At 43.3% G+C, this 22,785-nt stretch overlaps 1 protein-coding gene across 3 annotated transcripts in view; it reads left to right on the forward strand.

Moving 5' to 3' along the window:
- The window catches only part of sbf2 (SET binding factor 2), a 145,981-nt gene extending 123,926 nt beyond the window's left edge, over nucleotides 1-22,055 (forward strand). For 2 of the 3 annotated variants that reach the window (XM_070555014.1, XM_070555016.1), the window contains 13 exons: nucleotides 3,484-3,558; nucleotides 4,328-4,506; nucleotides 5,152-5,328; nucleotides 5,841-5,942; nucleotides 11,629-11,814; nucleotides 12,733-12,859; nucleotides 13,196-13,323; nucleotides 15,638-15,862; nucleotides 15,940-16,047; nucleotides 16,123-16,313; nucleotides 16,694-16,781; nucleotides 16,859-16,990; nucleotides 21,742-22,055. In XM_070555014.1, the coding sequence (XP_070411115.1) occupies nucleotides 3,484-3,558; nucleotides 4,328-4,506; nucleotides 5,152-5,328; nucleotides 5,841-5,942; nucleotides 11,629-11,814; nucleotides 12,733-12,859; nucleotides 13,196-13,323; nucleotides 15,638-15,862; nucleotides 15,940-16,047; nucleotides 16,123-16,313; nucleotides 16,694-16,781; nucleotides 16,859-16,990; nucleotides 21,742-21,840 (1,817 nt within the window). In that variant the 3' untranslated portion in view covers nucleotides 21,841-22,055. The remainder of the gene's footprint in view (nucleotides 1-3,483; nucleotides 3,559-4,327; nucleotides 4,507-5,151; nucleotides 5,329-5,840; nucleotides 5,943-11,628; nucleotides 11,815-12,732; nucleotides 12,860-13,195; nucleotides 13,324-15,637; nucleotides 15,863-15,939; nucleotides 16,048-16,122; nucleotides 16,314-16,693; nucleotides 16,782-16,858; nucleotides 16,991-21,741) is intronic. The other variant, XM_070555015.1, reaches the window with a different exon arrangement.
- The last annotated feature ends 730 nt before the right edge of the window (nucleotides 22,056-22,785 follow it).

Consider the following 22,785-nt stretch of genomic DNA (forward strand, 5'->3'; position numbering starts at 1 on the left):
TAACGTCGGCAAAGCGTAACGGCTGATAAGCTTAACGACTAAAAAGCATAGTGACCACAAATCATAACACCCGCAACACATAACATCTGCGAAGCGTAACTTTCACAAAGCATAACATCCACAAAGTGTAACATCTGCGAAGCGTAACTTCCACAAAGCATAACATCCACAAAGTGTAACGTCTGCGAAGCGTAACTTCCACAAAGCATAACATCCACAAAGTGTAACGTCTGCGAAGCGGAACTTTCACAAAGCGTAACTTCCTCAAAGAGTAACATCCACAAAGCGTAACGTCAGCAAAGCGTAACGTCCACAAAGCGTAACATCCACAAAGTGTAACGTCCGCAAAGTGTAACGTCTGCGAAGCGTAACTTCCACAAAGCATAACATCCACAAAGTGTAACGTCTGTGAAGCGTAACTTCCACAAAGCATTACATCCACAAAGTGTAACATCCGCAAAGTGTAACGTCTGTGAAGCGTAACATCCACTAAGTGTAACATCCACAAAGTGTAACGTCTGTGAAGCATAACATCCACAAAGTGTGACGTCTGTGAAGCGTAACTTCCACAAAGAGTAACATCCACAAAGTGTAACATCCTCAAAGCGTAACGTCCACAAAGCGTAACATCCACAAAGTGTAACGTCCGCAAAGTGTAACGTCCGCAAAGTGTAACGTCTGCGAAGCGTAACTTCCACAAAGCATAACATCCACAAAGTGTAACATCTGCGAAGCGTAACTTCCACAAAGCATAACATCCACAAAGTGTAACGTCTGCGAAGCGGAACTTTCACAAAGCGTAACTTCCTCAAAGAGTAACATCCACAAAGCGTAACGTCAGCAAAGCGTAACGTCCACAAAGCGTAACATCCACAAAGTGTAACGTCCGCAAAGTGTAACGTCTGCGAAGCGTAACTTCCACAAAGCATAACATCCACAAAGTGTAACGTCTGTGAAGCGTAACTTCCACAAAGCGTTACATCCACAAAGTGTAACATCCGCAAAGTGTAACGTCTGTGAAGCGTAACATCCACAAAGTGTAACGTCTGTGAAGCATAACATCCACAAAGTGTGACGTCTGTGAAGCGTAACTTCCACAAAGAGTAACATCCACAAAGTGTAACATCCTCAAAGCGTAACGTCCACAAAGCGTAACATCCACAAAGTGTAACGTCCGCAAAGTGTAACGTCTGCGAAGCGTAACTTCCACAAAGCATAACATCCACAAAGTGTAACGTCTGTGAAGCGTAACTTCCACAAAGCGTTACATCCACAAAGTGTAACATCCGCAAAGTGTAACGTCTGTGAAGCGTAACATCCACTAAGTGTAACATCCACAAAGTGTAACGTCTGTGAAGCGTAACATCCACTAAGTGTAACATCCACAAAGTGTAACGTCTGCGAAGCATAACATCCACAAAGTGTGACGTCTGTGAAGCGTAACTTCCACAAAGAGTAACTTCCACAAAGTGTAACGTCTGCGAAGCGTAACTTCCACAAAGCGTAACGTCTGTGAAGCGTAACATCTGTGGTTGACGCAAAAATGAATGCACCCCGCAAAAAAAACTACAACATCTAGTATTTTGTATGACCACCGTGATTTTCATAGGACAGCACCAACTTTTCTTTGTCAAAGCTGCTTTCTGGAGTTTTCCCCTTTCAGAAATGTTGTGTGATTTTTCAGAAATCCGTAAAAGCGATTGTCTCATCATGTACTATGATAAAATGTAAGTGATACGTTATTATTTTATTTATTTTTTTGATAAGCATGCCCCTTGCCCCACAGAGCTTCGTGCAATAGGAAACTGAGCGCTGACCAGAACTAACCAATAGTGTTAGACTACCGCTTAGATGCTTCAAATTTAAGGAATACCTCAGCTGATGCAGAGTTGATTAACTTTTCTCTAAAATATAAATATATGAGAACACAACATGACATGAGAATAATACTCGTAAAACAACGTGTTTTAGCTCCGTTTTTCGGCTACAGAAGCACATTTATAAACAGAAACGTGAAGTGGCCGTCTTAAACAAATAGAGCAACAGATTTTTTGTGTGATACGCTCGTCAGCCACTAGATGGTGCCATCGGATAAGAGAAATACTCCGGAAAGAAGTTTTAAGAAAGGCCCTGTTATAGTCACTTGCCTGCTAAACACCTCCTAAATGAATCGTTCGACTCACCTGTGGTTGAGTGGCTGGAAATTCAGATGTTATAGTCTTAAGTGTGGCTTTTCTCCTAAGACTATAACTGGGGTGTACTCCTTTTAGCAACATGGGCTTGAATGGATTTGTTAGGAAAATGACTTTTTTGTGTGCAAATGAACAAATCTTGTTTGGAATCAATGGCCTGCATAGCTTGTGGGAGTTTTGTAGTATGGTTTCTCATAGAAAATATTGATTCTGAAAGGGAACTAAAGGTTTTCTGAAGAATGTAGTGCGGTGTACTCATTTATGCTGAGTACTTTAGTCATTAGGTGTGTTTCCACCAGGCATGAAGCGGCACATCTCCGATGCAGCCCAGAAGCGTGGTGTCGTATCGCACCGCTAAATTTACTCTTTGAGTCTGTTTGGTGGTGAACCGAACTGTTTGGTCAAAGGGACTGGTGGTACTCCAGGACAGCTGTGGCTCCAGTGTAGCTCATCACCATCAGTGTGTGAATGGGTGAAAGACTGACTGTCGTGTAAAGCACTTTGGAGTCCTCTGACTTAGAAAAGCATTAACTGCAGGTCACTTATTCATTCATTCATTCATTCATTCATTCCTGCTATAAACTTTCACAGCACGTAAAAAAATCTGAAGCTCAGACTGGGCCAGACAGGAAGTTGAACACTGGAGCAGAGTAAGGCATCCGGGAACTTTCAGAATAAAGCTCGCGTAGATTTCCTGTTGCCAAAACAGTTTTACCTTTGACACTTCCTGTGACACTTCCTGTAACACTTCCGTGGCCGATGTATAAAGCAGAAAAAAGAAAGCACAGACCTTTTGGGAAACATGCTGCTGTTTTCCTCGATGTTTGATATCGTGTGAACTGGCGAAATCACACGGGATCTTGCAATTCCCTAGAAACTTTGGGATCTCGAGGAATGCATTCGCTGCCTATTCGCGCCTGAAATGCTCTCGGTGGGAGGGGACAGGCCACTGAGCTTTTGGGGAAAACACGACTTATGTTACGTGCCGCTTATGCATCTGGTGGAACGCTAGGGTCTCTGCTAGATAATGTATTGACATATTTTCTGGTTGCTGTTCATGGAGCACCTGCTTCTGGAGGGAAACATCTCCACCTGCACTCATAACCATGGTCAATCAACTCATGCATGATCATCATCCCTGATCACCTAAACATGAGCCGGAACATGTTGACATTCAGCTGTTACTCCAGATTTGCATGATTGTTCCAGAGTTTTTATGTCTCTTTTGATGATCATCAGTGTGACTTTAATTCTGCCTTCATCCTCTCTCCTTTGCCAACCAACCAACCAGTGCTTGAGTACAAAGATAAACTTTTTACTCACTCAAACCCAAAACCTGCCAGTAAGGAGCGAGTCCTCCATCCAGGTATAGTTGAGCTGTCGTTCTCCTCTGCTCTTTCCTCTTCTCACAAACCCATCGAGCCCCGGCCTCTCTGCTTCCTCTAACCCACACAAAACGCTCACTAACCAGGTCACCGCGCTTCAAACCCCATACAAAGACTTTGTGGAACTCCGTTCTAATCATGGCTGACTTCGTGGCTGCTCCTCTGGGAGCTGTGGCTTCCCACAGACCAGATTGGCTGCTCTAATGTGGTCTCCTCCATTGTTGCTGTGTTGGCTCAGCAAGGCTGTGGTCACTTTTGAGCTGCGTCCAGGGCGAGGAGGGAAGGAAACCATTTGTCATGACACACACATCATGAGTCAGACTAAATGAACCTCCTGCGATCCTGCAGCGCAGACAAGATGCCTCAAATAAGATGACAAATCTGCATCCAAGTCAGCAGTTGATGCAGAAGGATTGTGTTGCTTGATGTCAGCAGGCGTGTTGGTTTATCAATTGTAGATACAGGTGACCCAGTGATACGTTTAATATCCATATTTGTAGTTTTTAACAAGCCTAAATGCTGGTAGCTGCTGCCATAAATTCCCCCACCTTCTGCTTCTAATATCACCACGCGAAGGTGTTTACATGAAGCTGCTGTGCATGTGAATGTTAGTGTGCATGTCACGTGTAGTTCATTACTCCCTCTCGGTTTATTTGACAGCCTGTCGCCGTACGTCCGCGGCATCCAAACAGGCCGGCTTCTGCGTGTGCGGCTAACGCTTTTTTTTTTTTGTGAATGTATGTTTTCCAGGCGTGTGGGCCAGCTTACGCTCGAGCAGCCGCCTCAGTCAGCACCAGCCGCTGGGGGATGTGGGTGCCAGATTAGCAGGGAAGGATCTGGCGCCCCCTGCAGGGAGCAACAGTCTGCAGGCTCAGCTCCTCAAACGTCAGGCCGCCCTCTACGTCTTTGGAGAAAAGTCTCATTTAAGGGTGAGAATGGGCTGCTTTTGTGGCCAGTGAAACAAAAACATCTTCTTGTAATGTAAAATTTTCTGATACGACAGATTTAAATGTCATTTTAATGCGTGATTATTAGGATTTTTAAAACATGGAGTCTGTGACAGAATCTAAACAGTAATACTTATAAAAGTTTGTGCATCTACAAAACAACGTGTGTTAGCAAGTTTAAGTGATAGGACAAAATACTATTTATATTTCATTTTAATGGAACCTGAAATAGTTTATTTTTGTTATCAGTAGCAGTATTAATGATGCTGCAACACAGATGAGTTTTAAGCAAAACATGTTTGTGGATTTTCAAATGTTTTAGTCTTTATATTAATAATAGTGAAAGTTTTGTTGTTATTATGTTTTTTTTGCATTAAAAATGTTATTTATATCTATTATATGAAGAAAATCCTTATAGAGTTTAAAAAAGTATGGGGGGGTTCGGGGGGGGGGGTCTGAGAAAATTTCTCATATTGTCACATTTTTACAAATTGGAAAGTCTTTAATTTTTAGGGGAAATAAATAATTTTTTTTGATCATTGAGTAAAAACTAAATTTACAAAAGCCAAACGTCTCTGGTCGAGTGTGTTCTGTTGCTCGCTATATTTGGGTCGTCATATCCTGCAGGGCCTCAGACTGGACTCGTCTTTGAACTGCGAGCTGGTGCCGGTGGATTTTGCAGACACGCGGCAGGTGAAAGGGGCCTTTAAGAAGCTGCTGAGGGCCTGTGCTCCCAGTGCCCCCCCATCAGACTCTGAGGACTCCTTTCTTAAAGCTTTGGAGGACTCTGAGTGGATCCTTCAGGTAAATCAACAACCAGCACCTTCATTTTATCACTTATTTAAAGCTATGAACTTGCTGGAAGTCTCACTAGGATTTTATGGCAGCTTTCTTAACGCTCACGTGTTTATAACAAAGCATCTACTGTCCTTCACTCTGGCCCTCTAGTCAAAGGCTGACTTGCATTCCAGACCCAGGTCTGTGGGAATGACTCAGCGGTCCTCTCTTTCTTCTCATCCTACATATTAGATTCACATCATGGATAAATTATGTGAATTAATCCCTTCTAAAGCCATCTTCCCAAGGGAAACGCATTCTAACGATGGGATCAGAACATGCTGGTTATCTGATTGGCCCCTTGCAGCGGGCACGTGCGGAAGAAATAAATGCTGTTTGTGGGAAAACAAGCTATGCTGGGCAAATGATTTACAAGCAGACCAAACGTGGTCATATATTCAGAATGGGTTTAATGGTGTGTATCCGCTGGTTTCTGTGTGTCCTGTTTGTTCACATGCACATGTGCCGCCCTTCAACAGCTACACAAGATCCTGCAGCTGGCCCTGTTCCTGGTGGAGCTTCTGGACAGCGGCTCATCGGTTTTGCTCAGCCTGGAGGACGGCTGGGACATCACCACACAAGTGAGGAGAATTCACTAATGCCTTCCTGAAAATCACAAGTGAGACATGCAGAGGTGAAGAAAAGACCGAGCTCAGGGATCAGCAGGGGTGGAGTTGTGGAAACGTGCTCGTGTAGAAAAGTAACACACCAAAGAGAGCCATGTTTTAGCTTCTTGTGCATGCATGTGTCTGTGTGACTTGACAGAGAGATTGTGTGTGTGCTGCAACCCTGACCATAGGTGTTAAAATGTGAAGGCGGGGTAACATACAAACTTGGAACAGTTGAATTAAAATGTGTTTATTTGTCAGACCAGAGATGATTTTAGATCTAAGAGTTGACGGAAACAAAAAGGGATTTGATCCCAGTTCAGACCGACGGATGCTCATACCACAGATTCTCTAGGATCATCTCACAAAGTTAGCCTTTTTCAGTCAACATTATACAAAACAAAGGGGTTAAAACAGATGGTGAGGCCTGGAGAACAGCAGAACCCCTAGACTGCTGGATGGCACAGCCTTTTGTCCCAGGTGTTGTTCATCAGTGGGATTCAAATCAGCTGCCCTCATCAGCAGCCTGCAGGAGAGGAGGAGGGGCGGTGTCAGCCAACTGATAATGGGCCTGGATGGTCCTAGCTCCTGGAGCCGCATGTGGCCGTGGGTGGGTGTGTGTGTGTGTGTGTGTGTGTGTGTGTGTGTGTGTGTGTGTGTGTGTGTGTGTGTGCGTGCGCGCAGGTTTGTGATTGCATTTGTGTGTGTGTGTGTGTGTGTGTGTGTGTGTGTGTGTGTGTGTGCGCGCGTGTGTATGATTGTGTGTGCGTGCGTGCGTGCGTGCATGCATATGTATGATAGTGTGTGTGTGTGCGGGTGTGTGATTGCATTTGTGTGTGTGTGTGTGTGTGTGTGTGTGTGTGTGTGTGTCAAATCAAATCAAATCACTTATTGTCACGTCACATGTGCAGGTACACTGGTACAGTACATGCGAGTGAAATTCTTGTGTTCTTGTGTGTGTGCATGTGTATGATTGTGTGTGCGTGCATGCATGTGTGATTGTGTGTGTGTGTGCGGGTGTGTGATTGCATTTGTGTGTGTGTGTGTGTGTATGTGTGTTTGTGTGCGTGCATGCATATGTGTGATTGTGTGTGTGTGTGCGGGTGTGTGTGTGTGTGTGTGTGTGTGCGTGCGTGCGTGCAGGCATGCATATGTATGATTGTGTGTGTGTGTGTGTATGCGCGCGTGCGTGCGTGCGTGCGCGCGTGCGTGCGCTTTTAGTGTTAGCCAAACACCTCTTGCACCACTGGATAGCTTTGAATAAAATACAAGTTTTTTGCATTATGTCATGAGATTTTATAGGGCTGCACGATATTAGGAAAACCTGCGATATTCGATAACAGTGCTTAATATTGCGATATCGATATTACCCGCGATAAATGAACAAATACTAAAGTATGCAGTGTTGATGTCGTCTGGCGTGTGACGTCTGCTCTGGGTTCAAAACAAACAAACTAATGCATGAATCCCATTACAGCATAACATTTTTATTGCAAAAATATGCAGCTGCACCTGCTACTGTATTAGCAGCAAAACAACAAACTGCATGCATGCAGTTTCTCAGTGACTTTAAAACATCACCTCCACCATAAAACTTTTTCTGATGCTCCAAATACAGAAAAACATCCCTTACCAGGGTTTTTGAATAAATAAATAAATAAATCAGAAAGTAAGTTTAAATGATAGTTAACATCACTTAAATGCAAAAGCTAATTCTCTCATTGCTACTGAACATTTTCTCCACTTATGTGGTTATGATTTAAGGCTGTTGCTGCAATTGGGAAGTGAACTGTGCTGGGCCAAACTAGGAGAATATTAAGATTTTCTGAGGGAAAAACAATTGTCTACCTTTCAGAAGACAAACTGGCAAAAAACTACATGGAAAATATGTGAAAACATTTGGTTTTAACCCCAAATTGAACAAGTTTACCTAGATCTTAAAAAGCAGCTCAGATAATGAAACTGCAACTATGATTCTGATAACAAGCTAGCTCCTCTTAAGGTAACCGGCTAGCTGAGCTTCTGACTGGCAGTTTATGTGCAGCAGCAAATCAACTATCCTGATTAACAAGGTTATAAAAGCTCATAAATTAAAAATCACTTTGTTGTGTGGGGGAACTTTTCCAGGCCCTCTTTAGCAGCTCAGGGTGGGACTGGGAGGAGAGTGCTGTAGCCTTTTAGGTGGAAGCTAACCGGAGCCTGGGGCTAACACTAGCGACATGAAGGTGGGTTGGTTCACCGGCACGTGTCGGAGTCAGCCCGGTAAAAATGATTAACGACACCGAGCGGAGTCACGTTCACGTTTGAAAGCAGCGCTGAATCCAGAAACATCAGCACGAAGTGCGTTCATTGCTCTGAGCCAGCATGACGAACAAGGGAACAGCGCCGCAAACTCTGTTCGGGTGTTGCTTTCCAAAAGGGTCTATGTAGGGGCCGGGCGTATTACGTGAACGGAACCATCTGATTGGCCGCATATCAGAAGGACTACATTTGATTGGTCAAATAATACTTCCGCGTAAAAAACAGAGCTGGTTTACAAAAAGTGGATGTATGACACGGATGGAAATGTTTGAACCAAACATTTATCGCCGTTTTTGCCGTGCTTTGCGATGGGCCTATCGCACGTCCTGTCATCGCGATGACGATAATTTTTCGATATATTGTGCAGCCCTAAGATTGTATTATTTTTAAGATTTAGCCAAAATCTTCATTCTTGCTTAAATAATCCCAAAAGAGAATTTAAATGTGTTCAATTAAAGCAGAGGTGGAAAACCTGTTATAAACCGATTTTGTGTAGTATTTCTATCACAGCTACATTAAAAAGTTAGTCCCTGTGTGTTTTGGAAGTGTTTACAGCTGTTTGTTTATGGAGCTGCACTGAAGAATCCTAATGAGTTGGACTTATTTATTCAGATTGAAAGCAGAAATAAATTCTGAACCTGCCTTTTTTGAATCCTAAATCTACAATCTCTCTTTTTCTGACTTTAATTCATTTCTATTTCTGATCTTCTAAACTCCTGGTTCTGATTTTAAAACTAAGCAAAGTGTTGCTCAAGTCCGATCAATATTTCTGCTTTTGGACCCGCAGAACAACACGTTTGTGTCCGTTTACGGACTTTGTAAAGGCCCTGGGCTGCTGTTTAAAGAGCCCACTTTATGGACCCCTTCATGCAGGGCACGTGTTCAGCCCTGAGCATCTTCCTCCGTGGGCCACCGGCTCCAACAGGCTCAGTCCAGATCAGCCCGCTCTGACAAATGGGTTCCATATGCTCGGTTCACGGCCCATCGACACCCAGCAGACAGGAAGCAGAACTGTCTTTGCTTTCGTTCTACGTGCTGTTTTTCTGTTTCATCCTCAGCTCCAGTCATACACACTTCCATGCTTTGTTTTTACGCCCACTTTTCAGCCTGCTGTGGACAGGGGGGCTTATTTATTGCCCAGGCTCTCACTTGGGGCTGGAAGTTCTTGTAAACCTCTCGAGGAAGGCATGAACTGTTTTTCCTGCTCATTCCACACGACAGGACTCATTAGTTATGTCGAAGTGGGCCGCAGCAGAAAAACTTGTATAGACAGGTAGCTCTCTGCCGGGGTGCCTAAAGACTTTACAGCTTTATTAAATAAATGCAACTAACAGCAGGTGACAGTCCAAAATTATTGGTTTGGCCCCTTTAAAGCCAAACTATGCAGCTTTTTCATATTTTTAAAGAATTTTTCTTGAGCCATATGTGCTAAAACGACCCTTTACAAAGTTAATGAAAAGTCACTCAGAACCCCACCCCCCTCTGTGGTCAGAATGCCACACTTGCAACTGCAGACTGGTGGGTCGCCACCTGTTAGTTAGTAAAAATGTAGCTGACATGCTGACAACTTGTCACAATGTTGCTGAATCAGCTGTGATTAGCCACTTTATTTGAAAGCTAAGTTTAGGTTTAACAACCGCGCCAAGGTTTGATTTCTGTCTGACCTTTAGGACGACAAAAATCACTTTAATAAAACTCTGATGGGGTGTGTTTCTGCAGGAATTTGGTGATGTCATATATATCACGATATATTTGATATATTACAACTCTAAAAGCCGATTTTAGGTCATTTGAACCTCCTGAGACCCTGTCCACAAATGTGGACATTGGCTTTTTGCATAATAATATTTTATTTTATTCATATTTTCTTCACCATAGACCTTTATTTTATTTAAAGTTTTAAAAGTGTCCTTAAGGTTGGGACAAAAAGGTTAGGGTTAAGCCTTAACCCTATGGTTAGCAGTTGTTAATACTTTAGTAGTTTATTAATGCTTAATAATAAACTAAGTAATGTTAATAAAGGGACCTTATTGTAAAGTGTTACCAAGAAATACAGTAGATGTTTGCATGTAAGTTCTCAATAAAAATTGATGCACTGCTTTTAAAGAGCAAGTCACCCCCAAATCAACTTGATTTTGCTGATAAACTATATAAATACGTGTCTAATCGTGCGGCAGACACGTGTAGTCAATAGTTTTGCACTTCAGTGCATTTTAGTTAAAATTTGTATTTTCTGCCTAAAACTGTCAGTGTTGAGCCGTTGTCAGGTAAAAACTCTGCACTGCATGTGAATTTAAATCTGCCATCGCTATTGGCTAAGAGGTACCCTAGAACGTTAGCTGGTACCATATGATGTCACAACGTCATTGTGAGCCTGTGTGTGTGTGTGTGTATTTGTTAGCGGCTCCACCCTCTTGATCTGCTAGGCAACAGCATTTGTTGCATTTTTCAAACAGGAAGTTGGAGTGGAGTAATACTCTGGTAGGGGGTGACTTGCTCTTTAAGTATCGATTCAGTGTAATAGCATGAAATATTGCAATTTTATTTATTTATTTTTGTGTCTCGATATTTCCTTATCACCCTTGGCTGACAATTTTAGGAAGTTCTACCTAAATCCAAGCGCAAAAGGAACATTTTGAGGATTTCTTTGACATTTGGGAAAATATTGTTTAGATTGATGAGGCTAAAGCTGAAGATTCACTTCCCCAAAAGAGTCAGACGTTGTGGTGGCAGTGTGATGGTCTGGGACCAGGAGATTTCTGAATCATTTAAGTTTTTCTAAACTAAAAACAAACAGACATGTGTAAGGGTACAGAGACTTGTGTTCGTGTTTCATAGGTTCTCCACTATAATTTATTCCACCCGCAGAAGAAAGACAGTAAATGTCTACGGTAGTTTAAACGAATGACATTTAATAGTTTTACAGAAAATATTTGCGATTTTAAAACTCACCTCAGCCTGAAAGAATGTCAACTTCATGTCAAAGTTTAAATTACTTCATTGCCATAAAATGTCAGGCACGTGTTTTTTATGATTTCTTTTATTAGGTCGCCACATCTGGAAATCTAGCGTGAACACAAAACTTTAGGGCTCACTCCACAAGAGATGTACACATTCCAGAAATGTAATGCAAAACAAATTTGGGGTTGTTTTTCCGGAGTCAGTCCTGTTGTGTTCCCTCCTAAAGGATAGGACTTAGTTGTTTTTGCAGTGATTGCTGCGTCAAATAAAAGTCACATATGATGTGGCTCTGTGGGATTTTTGAGAACGTAACCATAAGCAGGTGATCTTTATTTACATTGTGGTTATTTTTCAGTGCTGGTTTGGTCCTCATGAGGTTTTTGTTTCCACCCTTCAGGTGGTGTCTCTGGTGCAGTTGCTGAGCGACTCTTTCTACCGCACCCTGGAAGGTTTTCAGGTGCTCCTGGAGAAAGAGTGGCTCTCCTTCGGCCACAAATTCAGCCAGCGGAGCAACCTGAGTCCCAGCAGCCAGGGCAGTGGCTTCACACCCATCTTCCTGCAGTTTCTGGACTGCGTGCATCAAGTAAGCTCCGCCCCCAATCGCACCTCCTACGTGACTCGGCTCTCGATGTCCCTTCTCGACTTTTAACTTCATTCATAACTTTTGAATGAGCTCATGACATTCCTCAACAGTGACTGGGCTTGTGAGTGAAGAAGTTGGGGAACTCGGCTGTCGTTGATTATGTGATGGTTTGGTTAAACGCCTCTCCGCGCTAACGGCGCCTAGACGTGAGCTGCTGTCCAGATGCTCTGTGATCGTGTCTGTGCTCGCGTGTTTCAGCATTCACAATTCGCTTTTCGGTGCGTGTTTGGAGCCGCACGTGGAAAACTGCAGCTCTGGAGGTCAAAGGGAGGAAAAAGGGGGAGGCAGGTTTGAGCGTTCAAGGCAGTGGGGGGCGGCAGTGAAGTTAAGAATGAAGCTCTCACAGCTGGACACCCAGAGAGCTAGCTGTGTCCACCCTGAAATGCTAAATTAGGAGAACGCTGTGGAGTTTTTCGTGTCCCCCGGGGTCCTGCAGACCCACTCCCATCCACTGACTTCAACAAATACTTTCTGCATTTGTCTTTTGAAACTGCAGATTTGGCAGCTGGGGCGGGTTGGCGTGAATTCGGGGGTGTAGAGAATTATAAACAGGGAGGAAAGAAGAGATTCGGACAAGAGCTGAAAATAGAAATGCCTCATCTCCCAAACAGCTGTTGTTTTTGCCAGCAGAGCCAGGTGGCCTCGGATGTTCAGCACTCTCGTTGGCCACTTCACACCGCTGGATGGGAACAGTGGAGCTGCGGTGGATCTGGTTTAGTCTGGATCGTGTCTGATATCACTGACCTCTGCCCCCACAGGGACAAGAGACACGCTGTCCTGTCATTTATTCACTGGAGAAATGAGAAGTGACACACACTCACACACACCGTCTTAATCTGTGCTTTTATGTCCTTGCAGATTTCTGAGCAATATCCTCTGGAGTTTGAGTTTAATCAGTATTATCTGAAGTTCCTGGCTTTTCACCACATCTCCAACCGCTTCAAGAACTTCTTGTTGGACTCCGACTATGAGCGCCTGGAACACGGTGAGGGTGCCCCTCAGTTGAAACCACGGGGGGGGGGGGGATTGTTATGTTCTTTAGACCAGAAAAGGTGTTAAATATGAATAAATCATTTTATCTTTTTATTTTATTATGAATTAAATTGAGAGCTATCCTTCATCTTTATCCGTCTGTGGGGTTTTGCTCACAGGAGCGTTTACGTTCATGCGTCGTCATGGAAACCAGGCAGAAGCCTAAAAAATACGAGGTCCGGGGTGTTTCTTTTATCCCGCGTCTGCTAAACGTTCTGTGTTGATCAGCCTCCACCTTTGAGTGTTTTGATGCATTTTAGTAATTTAATGTGTTTTTTTTAATGTGCAGGCCTGCTGTTTGAGGATAAGGGTGATAAGCAAGCACGGAGAGGCATCTGCATCTGGGACTGCATCAACAGGATGCACCAGAGGAGTCCCATCTTCTTCAACTACCTGTTCAGCCCCTCAGAGAGCGAAGTGAGTCATCCTGTGCAGCGCTGATTGGGTCAGGAAGGGCTGGTGGGCGAGAAGCATGGGACACACCCAGAGGGACAATTTAGAGTCTAACTAACCTAACAAGCATGTGTTTGGCCTGTGGGAGGACACCGGAGACCTGGACTAATCTCACACGTGCATGAGAACACGCTAACTCCATTCAGAAAGGCCGCTTAAGCCAGGAGTTGAACCCGTGACCTTCAGGGCTGCCAGCCGTACCACCCTGCAGGCCGTTCCTGCACTGTCGTCAGAAAATACAGTTGTTGTAGAACATTAAAGATCAGGGTTTACTGATTCTGATGCACACACACAATAAGAATTTGAACATTTTATGAGTTTTTCTGTTTGCTTCTGCAGTTCATCACCAACTACTTTTTCTAAATTAGAATAAAATGAACAATTCCTGCAGAAAAGATACCAAGAGTAGCACAGACACGCATGAAAAGGATCATTTAGATGAGGCTGCTTTAGTTTACTGTCATCCAATTGCCTCAAACTAAAGAACCTACCTCCTGTATGTTTCCAAAATAAGACGAGCTTTTTATTTTACACATTCAAAAGAGCAACCCTGCCTGATCAGTTAGTGTGTTCACCAGCCAGATTAGACAGAATTAAAGGGATGCTAAGCAATTTTTTCATATTTATAATCATTTTCTTGAGCCAGTATGTGCTAAAATGACCCTTTACAGGGTTAATGAAATGTCACCCAGACCCCACCGCCCCTGTGGTCAGAATACCGCATTTGTAACTTCAGAGTGCCGGTGCGGTCCCTGTGGGACTTAGGAAAGTGGAGCTGACATAGGTGGTGCTGCAGTCTTCTTCCTGCATGTTTTAGATCGTGAACACAGCTGATTTGTTTGATTTGTTTGATTAGTGTCTTGCTCCTCTAAACACTAATGAAGGCTGAGGAGACATTTCAGCTGTTAGATTAATTAAAAAGACGAACGCACAGCAAGGAGATAAGTTTCATTTTTGCTTCCATTAACGGACACTAGGGGGTGCTAAAAGCAAGCCAAATTTGCATAGTATCCCTGCAACCAGTCTACATGTGTTTTGTGGATTTGGAGAAGGCGCTTGACCGTGTCCCTCGGGGGGCCTGTGGGGGGTACTCCGGGAGTATGGGGTACCAGGCCCTCTGATACGGGCTGTTAGGTCCCTGTATGACCGGTGTCAGAGCTTGGTCCGCATTGCCGGCAGTAAGTTGATCTCATTCCCAGTGAGAGTTGGACTCCGCCAAGGCTGCCCTTTGTCACTGATTCTGTTCATAACCTTTATGGACAGGATTTCTAGGCACAGCCAAGGTGTGGAGGGCATCCGTTTTGGTGGCCTGAGGATCAGGTCTCTGCTTTTTGCAGATGATGTGGTCCTGTTGGCTTCATCAGAATGTGATCTTCAGCTTTTGCTGGAGCGGTTCGCAGCCGAGTGTGAAGCAGCTGGGATGAGAAGCAGCTCCTCTAAATCTGAGACCATGAGCTTGATTCGGATAAGGGTAGAATGCCTTCTCCGGGTCAGGGATGCGGTCCTGCCCCAAGTGGAGGAGTTTAAGTATCTCGGGGTCTTGTTCACGAGTGAGGGAAAACTGGAGCGTGAGATCGACAGGCGGATTGGTGCTGCATCTGCAGTGATGCGGGCGTTGTACCGGTCTGTCGTGGTGAAGAGAGCTGAGTCAGAAGGCGAAGCTCTCGATTTACCGGTCGATCTACGTTCCTACACTCACCTAAGGTCATGAGCTTTGGGTGGTGACCGAAAGAACGAGATCGCGGATACAAGCGGCCGAAATGAGTTTTCTCTGAAGAGTGGCTGCATGGGCTCTCCCTTAGAGATAGGGTGAGAAGCTCGGTCATCTGGGAAGGGCTCGGAGTAGAGCCGCTGTTCCTCCACATCGAGAGGTGCCAGTTGAGGTGGCTCGGGTATCTGGTCAGGATGCCACCTGGATGGCTCCCTGGTGATGTTTTCCAGGCACGTCTAACCGGGAGGAGACCTAAAGGTAGACCCAGGACACGGTGGAGGGACAATATCTCTCAGCTGGCCAGGGAACGCCTTGGGATTCCCCCGGAGGAGCTGGCCCAAGTGGCTGGGGAGAGGGAAGTCTGGGCGACCCGACTCCGGATGCGCGGATGAAAATGGATGGATGGCTGGATAGATCCCTTTAAATCCTGAGTTGGTGTTAATCCTCATTTAATTAATTATGGAGGAGAAATTAGATGCTTTTACAGAGTTTTTATATGAAGGAAATATTATTCAGTCATTCTGTCATTTTTCATGTGCTGTGTTTTTTTTTTTTTTTTTTTTGCAGCCGGTCCTGAAGCCTTGTGTCGGGATCCCCAGCCTGAGTACGTGGGACTACCTTACTGATGAGACTCTGTCCTCGGGGCCGTGCTACGACTTCAGGATGATGGCTGTGAGGTCGGAGAGCACAGAGGAGGCGGATGCCGCCTCCAACAGTAAGAGGAGGATCGTTTGGCCGTGTTACAGCAGCGTGAGCGACGCCCAGCTGGACGCCATCACCAAACTTCTCTCTGTAAGAGTTTTGATTCTCTTCACAGACGCTTCTCTTGTCAGTTTTTGTGATTTGTTTCTGTCTTACTGGTGCTTCAGGATATCGAGAGGTTGGAAAGCGAGCTGAACCAGACCCCCGAGAAATGGACAACAACTCTGGAAAGAGTCCGACTCACCATACAGGAAGATCTGAAGCAGGAAGGGAATGTGTGTGTTAGAGGAAAATATGGAAGGCTTTATCCTCGTCTAGGTTTTTATTCTGATCCTTTGATGTGTCTGCAGCTCCGTAAGCAGTCCCTGTCCATCTCAGGCCTCATTCCCACATCCAGCCTGCAGGCCTTCCAGCGGCGCTCCATGCTGCACCTGCCGGACAGCGGACTGGGCGAAGACCACAGCACAGCCACATCCAACGGGATTAACCGCCGCGCTGCGACGCTTTACAACCAGTTCACCCCCAAGAATGAGGAGAACAGGTGGGTCGTGAACTTCCTGAGCTCCGGAACAAATAGGAAGAGCACATTTGGCTGCTGCGGAGGGTCCGGTCCAGATATGGAAGATGACTCAGCGCATCAGCATTCAGGAGAATATTATGTGCTCTGTCACAATCTGGGTGTGTAATTTTCCAATTACAGTGAGGTTAAAGTACAGGCTCTTGGCTCGTTTCTCCTGGACTCAACAAACAGTCATTAAAAACGACTTATTGTCGAAGCATTTGGGAGGATTTTTTTATGCATGTGTTCCTCATTTTTCTAATTCCAAATGAGCTTCTGCCAGACCAGCTCCACCAGATCTGATGAGCGAACGAGAACCTTTAACGCTTTTGGGTTGTGGACGTCATTCTGTTTTTCTCCAGGTCCTACGAGGGGATCCTTTACAAACGTGGAGCTCTGCTGAAAGGTTGGAAACCCCGCTGGTTTGTGTTGGACGTCACGAAACACCAGGTGAGCCCATTCAGGCCCGAGAAAACGCTCGACCTTTAGGCTGGAGGACAGGCGGGTTAACTGTCATGTTTTCACAGCTGAGGTACTACGACACCGGCGAGGACACAAACTGCAGAGGCCACATCGATTTGGCTTACGTGGAGTCCGTCACAATCGCCACGCCAACCATCGGAGCGCCCAAACACATCAACGAAAAGGCTTTCTTTGATGTGAGTCTGATGAGATTTCCCCTAGCTGTTGTGTGTCTACTAGCTCCTGAAAAAATGGCTTCGTTAATGAACAAATCCATTCTGTAATCCATCCACCAATCACAACGGTCTGTCGGATATCGGCTCTCGAACCCTCTTTGGTAAATAACAACAATGTGGCAGCGCGATTTAAAAAAAACAAAAGGCTGTTCCGAATGACCTCATCCACACGCAGGAAGAAAACGCTGACATTGGTTGACAGTGTAGGCGTGTTTCCACTGTCGGAACTTCAGGGTAAATTCTCCAAGGGGGAAATCGGGCGGGAGATTTGATGTCCGGGTCTTCTCAGCTGTTGTGTCTCCTTTCAAATTCAATCCTTCCAGGACTTTGCACAGAGGCCAGCATATTGCGACTGCTTCAACGGGCGGTGATGTCACAGATCAGCACCAAAAAACCAGGGGCGTGTCCAGGGAGTGGCCTGGGGTAGCACATGCCACCCTTGGAATCTGATTGGCCACCCCAGGTGCCTCCACACAAATTTTCCTTTAAATAGGCTTTTCATTGTCCACAAAAGGCTTGGGGGTAAAACAAAAAAAAGCAAAACCATTGGTGCCACCCATGCACAAAGTTGTGCCTCACCTGGGCCACCCCATTTTAAAAGATCTGGACACGCCACTGCAAAAAAACGTCCACATTAACATTAATAACGTCTTTTTTTTTTGTTCTGTTGAAGTTCAGCATCTTTTATCCCATTTGGAGGGCGAGAGCAGCTGCATGGTGTAAAATGTGGATCGCAATAACCCGGAGAAGCCCGTTTTTTTATGGCGCTCTGTGAGACAACACAATTCTGTGAATCACGTTGTTGCTGTGGGAGAATTCCGGCGTGTTTTTTGGTGTTGGGAGTTCAGTAACGGCAAATTTAAAGCAGCGCGATTTTTTGTTCTGCTTCACAACCAACTCTTCTAATGCAGCGTGTTTTAGACGGCATCTGCTGATGTAATTTCCTACTGAGTTACAACCAATGAGCATGAGTTAACCAAACGTTCCGCTCAGCTACGCAGCCGGGTCATTCCGAGTACCGACCCCCGATCAGGTACTCCGAAAGTTCTTGAAAGTGGCCCGTTTGGCCGGCTCGTTGAAGTGGAGACACGCGTGCCGGGAGGTTCTGGTGAATATACCCTGATGTTCCAACAATGGAAACACGACTAACGAGATTCAACCACCATCAGGTGAGATTTTATTTAACACATCAGTCTATTAAATGGATGCTAGAGCAAAGATGTGAATAGGTCCTTCACTGAGAAAAAAATGTCTTATTATTTTTGAAAATGATTGGTCACTCTGACCTTTTCATGCAGGCTGAGCATGAAAGCAGTCTCCTACACCTATCTCCTGCGTTAGCTCCAGATAGAGAACAGACGTTTGAAACTCTTGGATTTGAAAATCCTGACAGATCTACGTCACACTGTCACATAACATTCATGGACTCACCCATCTAGACTCACGACGGGGAACATTATTGTTGGTTTAGTGTCCAGGAAACGGCAGAGAGCGTCTCTGCTAGTAGAAGCTAACTGTTAGCATTAGCAACGCCACCACACGGCAGAACTCCTCCAGACCTGTGTTGTTTGTGTAGATAAAACATCAGCGTTGCAAAGCATAGTCACGTTGCTGTTAGCCAATGAGGTGATCTTGTCATCTAAAACTTTCTCCTCTGGCTGAATTCTCCGTGCTGCAGCAGGAGCACCAGAGCTTTTTTTTCCCCCAGAGTACGACTTACAATGCATTGATTCCTACTCAAAGTGACCACTGCAAAGTGAAGGACCTCTTTAACATCAATAAATTATTACCAGGGATTTGGTGAAGTGGTTGATGCTGAAGCTCTAGCTGTGTCCAAATCCAAGGGTAGTATTCTTGTGAGGACAAGTCCTATCATGCAGGTCGGGTCCTTCCTCGACTGCTAAGACAGGAAGTGAGAGGCTGTGAATTTAGGCGGTCTAGACATGATCATATTTATTCCCGCCCTTATGTCTCGTCACCTATCAATTGTGTCGGCGCTAAAGAAAAGTTAAAGCTAAACTAAATACGTGAAGAAATACAGGACCCGTCGTACTAGCTGGTTCACAAATATTTTTCTTATTTTTGACAAGAACTGTATTTAAGAAAACAAAAATGTGAACATAAAAAAGCCTAAAAATACAACCGCTGTATGTTTTTTTTTTATGTTAATAAGCTAACATTTAAAAATGCAATCCTCTCCTGCTTTGTCCATCATTACCACAAAAACTAAAATCTCCCGTTTGGACCACAATGAGTCCTGGTATCATTTTTCCCAGTGAGGATACACCAGGCTCGTCCTCCAAATTCAGGGAAAAACAAGGATGCATTTTGAAGATCCTTCAAATTTGGACTGCCTTGTTGCTTCACTCTAATATACACTGTAGTGTAAAGCGCTTTGGAGTCCTTACTCTGAGAGGCGCTATACAAGTGTGGGTCATTTATCATAATGTAATGAGCCTTAAAATGCGTATCAGAAGGATGCAACCCTTGGATTTGGACACCGCCAGATGGGTGCCAGAATAAAGCAGTAAAGCAGGCATTAAACGACTCATTTATTATGATGATATGATCAACTGAAAACCATCTTGTGACCCTTTTATCTGCTGAGAGTTCTTTTTGAAAAAGAATGCCAACCCCTTTTGTCATTCAATTCAATTCAATTCAAAAATGATATTGCATCTAAATTAAGTATATTAAAATGTATTCTATTTGCAGATGACACTGCCTTTTATTATGCAGGAGATAATATCAAACAGATGGTAGAAACAGTACAAACTGAGATTTAAAAAAATTAATTATGGCTTGATGGGAATAAACTCTCATTAAACACTGATAAATCAGGTTTTGTGATATTTAGTAAAAGTAACTCAAATGATACAAGTCTATTAAAAATAGATGATATTAATATTACAAGAGTAAAAGAAGTAAAAATTTTGGGAGTTATAATCGATGAAAATGTATCTTGGAAGCCACATATAAACAATGTGAAAACTAAAATAACTAAAACAATTGCAATGTTACATAGAGTAAAATGGTCACTGGATGATAGCTCCCTATATTCATTATATAATTCACTTATTGCACCATATTTGAACTATTGTATAGAAATCTGGGGCACAACATATAAAACTTATACAAACTCTATATATTGCAAAAAAAAGCAATAAGAATCATTACAAGGAGTAATTACAGAGATCCATCTAACCCGTTATTCATAAAAACAAAAACATTAAAATTCTATGACCTAGTGGACCACAATATTTCTAAATTTATTTATAATGCAAACAAAAAAAACCTTCCTAAAAATTTACTTAGAAGATTTATAAAAAGACAGTAAATATGAACTAAAAGGGCATGAATTATTTACAATACCTAAGCATAGAATAATTATAAAGGAGTGCTCTGTCTCTATATATGGAGTTAAAATATGGAATAAGATAGGTAATGTAATCGAGGATGCGAAAACGATATTCGCTTTCAAAAAAATAATTAAAAATGAAATACTGGAATCATATACATGCAAATCAATTATATATAAAAATAAATAAATAATAAAGCTATAGAAGATGTGTGTATGTATAAATATGTATGTATGTTTGTTTATGTGTATATGTAGTGGATACGTGTGTATATATGTATATGTATATGTATATATGAAGTATGTGTGACCAAGTGGGCATGCGATGCACTTTAATGTATACATGTATGAATAGGTATATGTGCAAAAATCCTTTTGCTTTTTGAATTATTATTATTACTATTAATTTTTTATTTTTTCTTTACAAATCGAACTCTAGTTAGCTAACCAGTCAGGCAATTACTTTGTGTAGGCTATTTTATAATTATTGTTATTTCAGTGTATAAATGTCATTTTAGTTAAAAAGGGGCAGATAACATAAGTTTTCTTCTTTCTGTTCCCTTTTCATTTTCTTGAATTGAGATACCTCATTTTATTGTTAGTATTGTTTTTTTTTCTATTTTAATAATAAATGGAATAAATAATTAAAAAAATACTTTATTAATCCCAGAGGGAAATTGATTGCTGTAGTAGCTCAGAATAATAATAATAATAAAGTCATCAAAGAGTTATTGTATATTACAATGGCTGTTGGCAGGAAGGATCTCCAGTAGCGGTCAGTGTTGCAGCGAAACTGAAGAAGCCTCTGACTGAAGACACTCTTCCGTTGTCAGACAGTCTTGTGAAGAGAATGCTCAGGGTTGTCCATCATTTTCTTGATTCTCTGGAGAATCCTTCTTTGCATGATCTCCTCCAGTGGTTCCACAGTCGTCCCCAGAACAGAACCAGCCTTTTTTATTAGGCTGTTGAGCCTTTTCAGGTCCCTGCTTCTGATGCTGCTACCCCAACAGACGATGGCTGAAGAGATTACACTCTCAACAAGACTTGTAGAAGATTCACACAATGCTAGCACATGTTAGCATGCTACATTGTCCCCCGTGAGTCTCTGAGCCTCTCGAAACTCGTCCTTAGAGGCAGATGAAGGCAACTCATCGTTGTTCCCTTTGAGATATTCCCTTTTTATGCACCGCCGTCTCTCTCCTGATAAACACCGAGGTTGCTGGAGAATGTTCCAGACGGGATGTTTTTTTTTATTATGAATTTGCAGCATTTAGACAACAATTTGTATGTAAACTGAAATATTTATCCCTAAAGAAACTTTTTCAAATCACGTCTAACTTGTTTTCTCTTCCAGCTAAAAACAAGTAAGAGAGTTTACAACTTCTGCGCGTCCGACGCTTCCAGCGCTCAGGTGTGGATGGACAAAATCCAGAACTGCATTTCTGACGCCTGAACGGCGACCTCAAACCACGTCGGAGCCGCGTCAGAGGCCGAGAGCGGAAACGCGACGCCAGCTCTGCTCAGCTTTCAGACGGCTTTCACTCTGGGGACCACGGGGATCAAAGTGCCTGATGGCGGGGGATGATTTCTGTCCATCTCTTCCTGCCACTCAGCCGCCGCCGTCGCCATCGACTCGCCACCGGCTCCCTTCGACGCAGATGGAGCGAAGATAAGCTGATGTTCTAGAAGACTGTGCCACTAAGAAAAAGTTATGTTATTGTGTCAAAGCTATATCACTGGCCGTCAAAACTGTGGGTTCAATTTTAGCATTATAATGAGATTTTCTATTAGATATTTTACTACAAAGTTATTGCTGCTTAAAGAAACGTATAAACCGCCAAAAACTCGAGATTTTAATGCACAAGTTCGAAAAAGCAATTTGTTTGCACTTAGCTCTAAAATATGCACTCGTTTATCAGCGACAGATGTTCTGACAGCCGGGCTCCTCATCGTAGCGCGTAGATGTGGCGTTTTCTTCGTGATGGGTGGAATTTGCACAGCGAGTTTAAAAGATGTTCTTTTTTATTTAAATGGAGAACAGTTGTTTACCGAATCCTTCGTAACACCCGTCTCATACGTTGTAAGTTATTATTTTTTATTAAAAGTGCAACAAAGTGTGGTGGTTTTGTGTTTTTTGTAAAATACTTTTGTGATGTTTAATTTTGTACACTGAGCTGAACATATGTACACGTTTCTAACATTAAATCCAATGTGACTGACTTTGTTTGTTTTTTTTTGTTTTTTTTTTTTTGTCTTTACTGGTGCAACAACCCGAGTGGCCTGTTTTCTGTTTTGTGGTTTGTTCTGAATGAAATGACCTTTTGTTGTTGAGATCGTCCATGCAACAGTGTCTTTTTTTTTTTTTTTAATGGCTTGTTAGGGATGTATCGTGTAGGTC

Source organism: Nothobranchius furzeri, chromosome 9 (genome assembly GCF_043380555.1).
Source record: "Nothobranchius furzeri strain GRZ-AD chromosome 9, NfurGRZ-RIMD1, whole genome shotgun sequence".
NCBI lineage: Eukaryota > Metazoa > Chordata > Actinopteri > Cyprinodontiformes > Nothobranchiidae > Nothobranchius > Nothobranchius furzeri.